At 41.5% G+C, this 10,525-nt stretch overlaps 1 protein-coding gene across 1 annotated transcript in view; it reads right to left on the minus strand.

Annotated features, from left to right (window-relative positions):
* The window catches only part of NID1 (nidogen 1), a 42,464-nt gene extending 32,718 nt beyond the window's left edge, over nt 1-9,746 (minus strand). The window contains exons 1-4 of the mRNA XM_058020136.1: nt 9,540-9,746; nt 2,792-3,091; nt 1,442-1,671; nt 370-797 (exon numbers count right to left, since the gene is read on the minus strand). Coding sequence (XP_057876119.1) covers nt 370-797; nt 1,442-1,671; nt 2,792-3,091; nt 9,540-9,746 — 1,165 coding nt within the window. The remainder of the gene's footprint in view (nt 1-369; nt 798-1,441; nt 1,672-2,791; nt 3,092-9,539) is intronic.
* Nucleotides 9,747-10,525: the final 779 nt, after the last annotated feature.

Consider the following 10,525-nt stretch of genomic DNA (forward strand, 5'->3'; position numbering starts at 1 on the left):
TATTAGAACTCAGAACTGCTAGTTCCACCCTTCTAAGACTTGAGGCCATGAAACCCTAGCAAAAAAAAAAAAAATTACAACAGTTTCTATTCCTAACCTTTATTAAATCATCTGTATTCAGTAACACATCTGAGAAAGGTCTGTGAGCTTGACTAGGGAACTAGTTTACTAGACTGGCAAAAACTGCATCTGAGGTGACATCCAAATTAACCACCTCAATAAATAACACAAACTTATGATGTGTCCAGATTTTCAGATATTAAGCAAATGCAAAGAAAACATTGGTTTTTTGGTAATTCAATTTCCTTCACATGTCTTTTTTGCAGCCTGTCCAGGTTAGAAGAAGCTCAACTGCACAAAAGACCTTACCTATTCCAGTTTCATCAAATTCTTCCACATCTATGACTTGAGGTGGCTGTGGGGGGAACTGCTGGATGCGAAAGTGGCGAGGTGGAGCTTTTGCTGTTGGGAAATTTTGAGGACTGTAAAAAGAGTCAGTTGAAGGTGTTCCTGTTACATCTTGGTATGAAGTCAGAAAGTCTTCTGCAGCGAGCTGAGGAACACTGTATGTGACAAGGTGCTGATCCTCTTCAGTGCTGTCCGTGCTACTTGTGATGTACTGCTGTGTTATTTCAGTGGAACCATAGTCAGACATAAAGGGCTTAGAAGTCATCTCCTGGTCTTCTTCGCTGGGCTCTACGCTCTCCAAAATATTGCTGATTTTGGCAGGCACGATACTGTCAGATGAGCTGCCAATCTCAAACACCCAGATGCCCTGCTTCCCAGCATTGCTGCTTCTGTCAAATAGAAGCACAGGCCAAATAAAACAAGCTGTGTGGTATTTCTAGCCTACACACAATGTTATCCTTCACTGAAAAGTGTCAGGACAAAACTGTCTAATGATCTTACCTACATTACATACTTACCTACAGGTACAGTTTATTCAGCTGTGGAAAACCCCTGACAGTTTGGGTAACACTTTTTTTTTTCTCCACAACCAGAGCTCTGTTGAGAATTTCTAACTTTCTTGTCTCCAAAGAGGACGAGATCAGAAGGAGATTTTAGGGCCACAAAGATCTTGCTACCACTTACTAAAACTTTCTAGCTCATTCCCTTTCTTGCTAGTTCACTCTTTCTTTCACAAACACCACTCACAAAAACAACCTGCCCTGGAGAGATTATGAAGAGTTGAAGTCTAAGTGGTACTACTTACAGAAGAACTAAGTATACTGGAATTCCTACCAGTAACAATGGGAATATGGATTTTAACAAATTACACCAAAGTCCTCAACAGGGTGGATATTTATCAGTGGCAGATCTTGTGACTTCTCATGCAATGGCTAATGGGATCTTATTAGTTCTCATTGATTCATGCTACAATTAAGAAAACCATGGAACTCTGATGTTTTCTTGAGGAGTTTAAACAAAGAAAAAAGCATACTTGACAAGGTTTCTAATGCTGTCTTCATCTTCAGCAATGACATTGTAGGATCCTGGCTTTTCCCAAAAATAGTAGTTTGTAGAGGCTTGACTAAAGCCAACGATAGCAGGAATATTTTCATTGTCATTCTTGGAGTATGTGCTATAGAACTGCAAGCTATCTTCTGGATAAAGAAAAATAGCATAGGAACTGGAATCAGAAGAGGCTAAGACAGCCTGGAATGTGTTTCTCTGTGGAAAAAAAAAATTAACACACCTTTACTCACATCAAAATAGTTAAGAAAAAGTAATTTTTTTTCTTTTTAAATGCAAAATGAAAATCAGAATTTTCATTAAAAAGAAAAAGTTATCAAAAGTAAATTAAATCTGTAGGAAATAGTCAGATAGGCTGCCCAAAGCATAACAATTTTAACTTCTGTAGTGCTATAGGATGCTATTTCATTTCCTTAAAATAACAGAAGTGACGTGCTAGACTAAATAAAAAATTCTGTAAACAGAATGTTTGAAGTTCAAGTTTCATGTTGCTCAAGTAATTTCCCACAGGAACACTCCTGCCTGCTGTAGGAGCCACTGGGACAGCACCTCAGACATCAGCTGCTCATTGCTATCAGGGTGCAGTATTGTTACTATAAACACAATGCTTGTGCCAAGTTCAGCAAAAAAAATTAGATGTTGACATAAAAAGATGTGCTAAGTAATGTTCTCATCAACTTTGATAACTATAATACAAAACTTTATCAACTTTGATAATGGTATACAAAGTTACATGTCCTTGCAGGATAGTACCTGCATGGTTTAAAAAGGAGAAAATGATTTGTGAATAATAATAAAAATGACCTTTAGCTGTTTCTTAACCCAATACTAGCTACAAAACATGAGCTTTTGCTAAATGCAATATCATCTATTCAAATGGGTTTAAGATCCTACTAGTCCATACAGTTACCTGATTTTACATAGTTTGGTGTCAAAATTACTAAAGTCTTCTGAAAAATACAAGCCAGCAGGATTATATTTCACAGAGAGAGGTCAGGATATTCTGGTTCAGTTATTATCACAACACATTTAACATTCAAAGTAATAGTCATTAGGAAACACAAATAAATCAGCTATGTAGTTTCAAGCATTACCTTTTGAATTAATAAAACATTATTAAAATAAATCTCAAGTAAAAGTTGTGGAAACTTCTATTTTGCTGCAGCCTTTCTGACGATGATATACATTATTAGGTCTGCAGAATTAATTTAAACACACAGAACTTCAAGTCTTCAAAGCAAAAGGTTAGTGTTACAACACTGTAACACTTTAGCTGAGCATGTGTCCAACATGACTTAAAGCTCTGATTAACATTCACCTTTTCTTCCAAAGCATGATCTTCTCCTGCTGCCTGGGAAGGAGCCACAAGCTTCCAGGTAACAATAACAACACTGCTGGGATCAAAAGCAGCCTCAGGAAAACCTCTTTTGATATAGTCTGATGCGAGTTGCAAGACATCCGAGGATGAATCTTCTCTGTAGTACACATTTCCACGTCCATCTGTTGTGTCCAGGTCAGCCATAAAAGGAGCAATAGCCCCAAAACTCACTGGGAATTGACCAAGGTATTTTTCTTCACTTGCGGGTTCATTCACTGCAATAATCCCATTAGTGGTAATCTAACAAAAAGATGAAAATTATAACACGAATACTGTTCATACAACTGCCTCCCACACATGTGCTCTAGATCACATTATTTTAATTTTAATTCCAACAGAAATTGAATCAAAAGTCAGTTTTGTATTTAAAAAGTCACTGTGGTTTTTTAAGCTTGTGTGTTTTTTATCCCATGCCGGGAGTCCTGAGATTTCAGTTGCCCAAAAACAGAGGTCAACTGTACAGATAGAACAGCCTTTTTTACCTAGATAAAGATTTTAGCTATTTAAATTTCAGACACCTATTGTCTCTTCTAACAGGGACATACATAACCCTCCCACCAATGCTTCAGAAGCTGATAGAATTTCTGAGCCAAGAATCAATTCACACATAAATGCCAACCCAAAAAAACTGCTCCATGCTTACGTATTGTAATAGCCTGGGTGAAAGTCTTTTGGGAAGACACACAGATTTCTCTTTGCCTGGCCAAGGCTACTTTGGTTTTCACTTCACCACAGCCACCCTCCTAGGAACTTCTCTGCTACTCTGCAAGGATTACAAGCTGCTGCTCCCTCTGAAGACATGCTGTGAGCACAGAGCACAGCTCTTATACCAGAGGCTATAGAGCCCAAGAGACAGAATTTCCACAGCAGATATAGGCCACACTCTAAATTCCTTTACAGCTGAGTGCCCTGACACACTCTGATAGGAAAATGGGTCTAATACTTGAAGGGGGTAGGGGGAAGGAATTTACATATGTAAGTGAAACTCTTGGTCTGCAAATGCATAGGTACTGACTCAGGGAGATGGAACCCATCATTGAGATGAGGATTCACAGTCAGCCACCTCTGACTAAAACAGAGACAAATACATACATACATAGGTGCTAGGGCACATCCAAGTGTGACAGCCAAACTCCACTGGCAAACCAGAGCTGGCTCTCACACACACACACACCAGCAGTGAGCAAGACTGCAGGTGTCAGGCCTTGAGGGTCTGCACAAAGCGCTCACACACAGCTTTTTGTGCCTGGCCCTTCCACCAGCTGTGCTTGGCACTGACTCAGCCACATACAAATCCACCTCCAAGTCTTGGACTACCTGCTAACAGGACACACCTGCAGGCAGCCAGGTGCTCACTCTAGAGCTGCTGCCACATACACAAGGGACTCAAAACGGGACAGAGGTCCCAGAACTGTCACTATAAGCTATGAAATTAAAACTGCAATCTCCCACAGAAAGGATTCTTGTAAGTCCAAGAAGAACAAACTGTTGCTGGATCTCTTTGCACAGTCAAGATACTGTCAACATGATAAAATCTTTACAAACGCCTAGAAGTGGGTCAGAACGGCTGCTGACTCAAACTCCAAGGCCACCTAGCCCAGTAGCCTGCCACTTAGAGATTCAGCAAAAGAAGACATGCACATATTTCTCCAGTGTGCCTCCAACTGCATCCACATCCAGGGATTCCCTGTGGTTTGACTGTTTTTCCTCAGTGGATGTCTTTCTCATATTTGTTGAGTCTTCCCTTAACACATACAAACTCTGTGCATCCACAAAATCCATAAAAAGGAACTCCACGGATTTGTGACTCAGGTCTCCTACTTTTGTTTGTTTTCAGTCTGGCTTCCACCTTCATTTGATGGCCCTAATTTTTGTATTGGGACATACAAAAATCCCACCCAGTCTCTCCCACTATGTAATTCCTCCTCCAGAATGAAGACCCCCAGTCTACTCATGCACTCCCTGGCTAAGAGCTGCTCTCTGTCTTGAATCACTCTTTATTGTCTCCACATATTTCTTCAACCTTTTCCACTCAATTTGGTAAACAAGGAGGCCAGTGGGAGCCCACACATATTCTTCACAGAGAAATTGTGGTCTGTGCAAGCCCATCAAGGATGCTGGCTACTTGCGCCTTGGCAACATCTTTAAAATCTGGACCACCACTGCTGCTACACACAGTAAATCAGAAAAAGCGTAGTATGATCATGATACAGAGCACTCCTCCAGACACAAGAAACACCTGTACCTTGAACTCTCCTTTGGCTATCCAGAGGGTCAGGGCATGTCACAGACCATTGGTCAGTCAGCTTGGTGTATTACTGGATAATGCTTATCACAAACCCTTAGCTAAACTTGGCAAATAGTTCCCACAGTAGATCAGAATTTATTTTAAAAGTGGCTCGACATATGCTGACTGTATTTTCTGCAGATGTACAATTTCATTTGTAGGTAGAGTGTAAAATATTAAAAAGTTAAGATCATGTAAAAAAATTGGTGAGTTGGCTTTCTGCATGAACAGTATATCTAAGGTATATAAGCATTAAATAATCTGTGCAAACATGTTGGGCAAGCAGGTCATGTTAGAAAGGGGGAGAAGAAGCTGAATGTGAAAATTTTTATACTACTCATTCATGACTTGACAGTGTCCACAGACCCTATAGGTGAGCTATAGATCTGAGGAATAAAAAACTAAAAAGACAGCATGGGTTGCCTAATTATAGACCCTACAACTGGAGTTGGATCTATAAGAGAAATCTAGTCCAGAAAAGTTCCCAGAACTCCTACAACATCTGTACACACTAGAAAAGGCTTCATATTCCTGTAAAGCAAAGCTAAAACATGACCTGAACACAAAAACCCACCAATTATACTATACCACTGGAAGACAGGATGGAGAGTGGTGGACATTACAGTCTGCTTGCTAAGAACTTTTAGCAAAGAGATGCACTCCCTCTTTAAAGTCATAAATTTAGTGGAAGTTTAAAGTTTTCCTTCTGCTTTCTTACTTTTTTTTTTTTTTCACAAACAGCCCTGCCTTCTCCTAAATCCTCTTGTGAGAGATGACTGGAGTTTGAGGTATTTTAAACAAATTCCACGGTGTTCATCAGATCTGGTGTGTGGAGATTTTACAGCTTCATGATCCCCCATTTATGGCAGGGATTAAAATAGCATTAAGAGAAAATACAATCAGGAATAGTTAAGACTGCAGAATAAAGAAGAAGCCAGAAGAAATGGCCCTCCTCTTTTCACCTCTTAGTGACATGCATCTAGCTATATCTTTCCTATTTGCTAAAAAAATGTCATGTAAAAAGTAAATTTATTAAGGAAATGCAAACCTCATTTTAAAGGAAGTTTTTAAGTGACACAGTTCAGCTTTAAGGCAATGTTTCTATAACCCAGAAAACATTTGCAAGCCATCACATGAAAATAAATAAACAAGCTGCTCAATTTGTGCAGAGATTTTTAAAGCAAAAAAAGATATTCATGAATAATGAAAAAAATGTTTTTAGCTTTCAGATTCAACAACACATTTATATTGACAAAGACAGTGAATACTCCTTTAACTTCACCCTGCTTCTTTCAAGGTCACAAACATAGGATTAAGTGTAAATCCCAAAATAAAGAGAAGTAATTTGGGGTAAGTACTGTGTTCCATCAAAGCATCATTCCTGTCAAAAGGGAAAGGGGGGAAAAGAGGCCTCAGGTGGGCGTTGTCTAAAGACAAGCTTTAGAGTAGTCTTTCCTTTTAGGGTATAACACTATTTAAATTGACAGGAACTAACATAGATGTATTTTTAGCATGTTAAACTTCTGGATTACACACATAGTTAACATACATTTGTGGTTTGTAGCAGAACCAAAAATGCACACACACAATTATAGGTCCACCTTGAAAACCAAGTGAGAAGAAGAATTCAAAGTAAGGAGTATTTCTGTTAAAAGAAAAATTGTATCTCTGTATGTACAACAAAAAAATTAAAGTTTCTAAAAAATGAGGCACTTTTTCCCTGTTCAGTGACTAGGCATTTTATGGACTTGACTATTTCTGCATAAAAAAAATGTTTAGAAAATTTGAATTTATTTTTATTATAAAGTGAAGTTACTTAAAGCAACAAAGCTTTCCATACAAACATGACCAACTATTAATTTAGGGAGTTAATAAAAGTACGGATTAAAAAAATTGAACCAAGCTTGCATTAGAGGTTTCTCAATTCTTTTCTAATGGAGGTAACCCCTAATCCTTCAATTTTTCCACACCAGTGAGTTTTAGTGTAAACTGAAAAAGCCTTAATAGAAGTGTGCTATTAAAACAAATGGAATAGTACGGGTTAGTGATAGAGTTCAACACTATAAATCCTACAGACAAAAGCACCATATTGAAGATTACAATATGTGAAAGTCTGTTTCCACTTATATGAAATAAAAGTGCTCTCTTCTGTCTGTGAGAGAAGATTTTGTTGCCAGGGATTTTATGACAACTTGGTACTAAACAATCACTTCACAGAATGCCTTGTCTTTCTATTCATGTGTGCAGCCACCTTAAACAACTCAGCTTCTCAACTGTTAAAAAAGGTAGAAAGAGAATCCACATAAAATTTCTACAGAAAATTATGTGCACTAAATGTCAATTGTATCAGCTTGATAATATTTACTACCAACTAGCAATACATTGGATACTCCAGCCAAGCAAGATTGTAGAGCTTCATAAATACACATTGCAAATATACAATAAAGACGTGTATTGTGAAAATGCATTAACAACTGCTCAGTACATTTCCTTAACAGGTATGCTTCTCCTCTCCCTATCCCCATGAAGTCTGTACTGTGCTTCTGTTCTGCAATGCCTGCACAAAGTTCAGTGCAAGAAAAAGCCTCTGCATAGTGTATAGACCGATACTGAAATGCCATTCATTAAAACTGCCCATTCTTAGTACTGAGAGATGCTGGCAGAGTCCTGGAAGTGATTTGGAAATAGACACTGCATGGCTATTCTTTCAGGCAAAAACTAATTAGAACTGTTCCTGTTTGAGGGCGGGGCTAGTAACAAGGTCATTAAACTAAAGAAACCTAGACTGGTAAATCAATTTACTGCTCTTAGAAAACTCTGTCCTGTCTCTGTGGCTTACCTGACATGATACTTGTTATCTTTGCTTCTCTGTGGCTGAATATACAGTCCACTATGTTTCAACAATATTTTTGTGCTTTTAAAAGTGTATTTTTTATGTGGTTTGACTAATCAGTGACCAAATTAGAGTATAGAAGGCAAGACAATGAACTAAGGGTCAAACTGAAGTCTGAACTCCGCCTAATATTTTATCTCAGTCAGCTTCAGTGAACAACACCCATTTTCCACACAAATCCCTCAAAATTTTAGATTTCAGATATGATGTCAGGATTTATCTAAGTAGTGGCAGTATGGACAATGAAAAGGAGTGTAACTTAAGTGTCAGCACTAATACACCTCAGCGTAGCACAAGCAAGTTATAGCTTGAGTGAGTACCCATGAAACAGACTCAAGTGCATGGGAACTACATCAAATTTTGAATGACTGCAATCACATGGAGCTCTAGTTTCCCAAGTGTCTCCATGTAGGTTAATCCACTGAATTGTCTCTTAGATCCATGATACTAAACCACACTGCTTTATCTGACCAGGGAGGTGAGATGACATTTACCAGATTAATACACTAAACACATTGTGCCTTCCCTACCAAAACCTTTCTAAACATGCTGCTCAGCATGTTCAATTGCTAGCCTAGGTGGGGCTTAAGGGGAAAGAGGCAATGATAAAGTGTGCAGTACTCTTGCAGTGTTCAGAAGATATGCTGCCATTTTAAACTGTTCTCCTTATGGCTGCTTTTGAGCAGCTCTGCCCCAGACAATCTGTTTTAAATCAATCCCACCTTCAAATACTGAACACCCTCCATCAGCTATACACATGCACACAGCACTCTGGGATGCAGATCCAGCTGTGAGACACACACACAAGGCTGAAATGTGCTTGCAGCCCAAAGCCTGCAATTACTATGGATATGGACTTCCTCCTCTTTGATCGCTCTTGTTGTCTCCACATATTTCCTCAACCTTTTCCACTCTATAAATTTGTAAACAAGGAGGCCACACATATTCTTCACAGAGAAATTATGGCCTGTGCAAGACCATCAAGGATGCTTTAAGAGAATCAAAGCAACGAACACCTGAGAGTGCCCAAGACATTGCGGAACAGAAAGGTCTCCCAGCGCTTAGAGGTGCAAGTCTCCAACAGGTTAGGCTGCTGGTTGGACACCCCATTTCAGTTTTGTGACTCTGGCATGCTGAAACACACAAAGCAGACCACAACGAGGGTGTTTCTGCGCTGAACACTCTGTATGAGTGCAGAAAACGCCTGGGGATGGCATTCACTCCTGCTAATCGATTGCATTTTCTTTGCGCTCCTACTATCTGTTGCATTGTCTCCCAGCGGAGGCTGTGCACCTAGAAAAATCTGCCCCGGCCATAGTGTGAGAAGGGAATTAACACGGCCCGATATCTGACTGAACACAACTGGAACAATTAAGCTCTTTGGACCGACCTCTGACCTCGACACTCACGCAACCCACAAGCGCCACCGCGCACCCACCCAAAGCTCCCCGAGGAGTGCCCAGGAGCGGTTCCGACCCGCGGGCAGCCAAAGGGGGCCCCACACTCACATAGAGGGAGCGCACGGCCGCGCCGTAGAAGTGCAGCGCCGTGCTCAGCTCCAGCGCCGCCGAGTGCACATCGTCCCCGGGCTCCAGCGCGGCATCGCCGCTCTCCTGGCCGTGGGGCAGCAGCTGCAGCGGCTCTGCGGGCAGCGCCAGGACGGGCAGCGCCAGGGCCAGCAGCGCCCAGCGCGGGCAGCTCGGCGGGGCGCGCATCCCGGCGGCTCCCGGCGCCCGCGGCAGCTCCGCTATAAGCGCGGGCAGCGGGGCCGGCGGAGCGGGGGGGCCGCGGCCAATGGCAGCGCGGGGCGGGCGGAGCGGCGGCGCCGGCACCCCGAGCGGGGCTCAGCAGCGGGATCCGCCACGGGGAGCGCTCCCGGCCCGGGGCTTGGCCCGCGGGAGCAGAGCGGGGTCCGGCAGCCCGCCGGGACCGACCCTCGGAGCGCTCCGGGGGCGCGGGGATGGGGACGCTCGGCCGCTCTCGGGATCAGTGTCGCCTCTGGGGCGCGAAACTCGCGGCGCTGAGTCGGTGCGGGGTCGTAGGCATCCGGCAGATGCTTTCAAAGCACCGCGGCTCTCCGCCGGAGCCAGTGGGGTTTCTGCGTTAGCTTGGAAAATGTCTGCTCAAAGGGACTCCAGCCGCCGCAGTACTTCCCAACAGCCAGAGCACCGAGAACAAATACCAAAATCAACATGAAATAAAAATATGAATCCCCATGCTGTCTTCTGAAATAATTATGATACCAGGTGCTCATTGTCGGGGTAAATGAATAAATGAATTGGAACGTGTTTCATAAATTTACACCATCCATGTCAGAATTGCATTTGGTTGTAAAACAAAACTAAAAAACAAGTAAAACAAATCTACAAACAAAAAAAATAATTGTTGATGATATGAAATACAGAGAAAAAATATGGTATATGTAAATATTTTACTTCTGACTATGTCTTCTTGTTTTATAGTGTAGTCCTGCTTCCTTGGAACACTCAGAAGC

The sequence above is a fragment of the Melospiza georgiana genome, chromosome 3 (genome assembly GCF_028018845.1).
Source record: "Melospiza georgiana isolate bMelGeo1 chromosome 3, bMelGeo1.pri, whole genome shotgun sequence".
In the NCBI taxonomy this organism is placed as follows: Eukaryota; Metazoa; Chordata; class Aves; order Passeriformes; family Passerellidae; genus Melospiza; species Melospiza georgiana.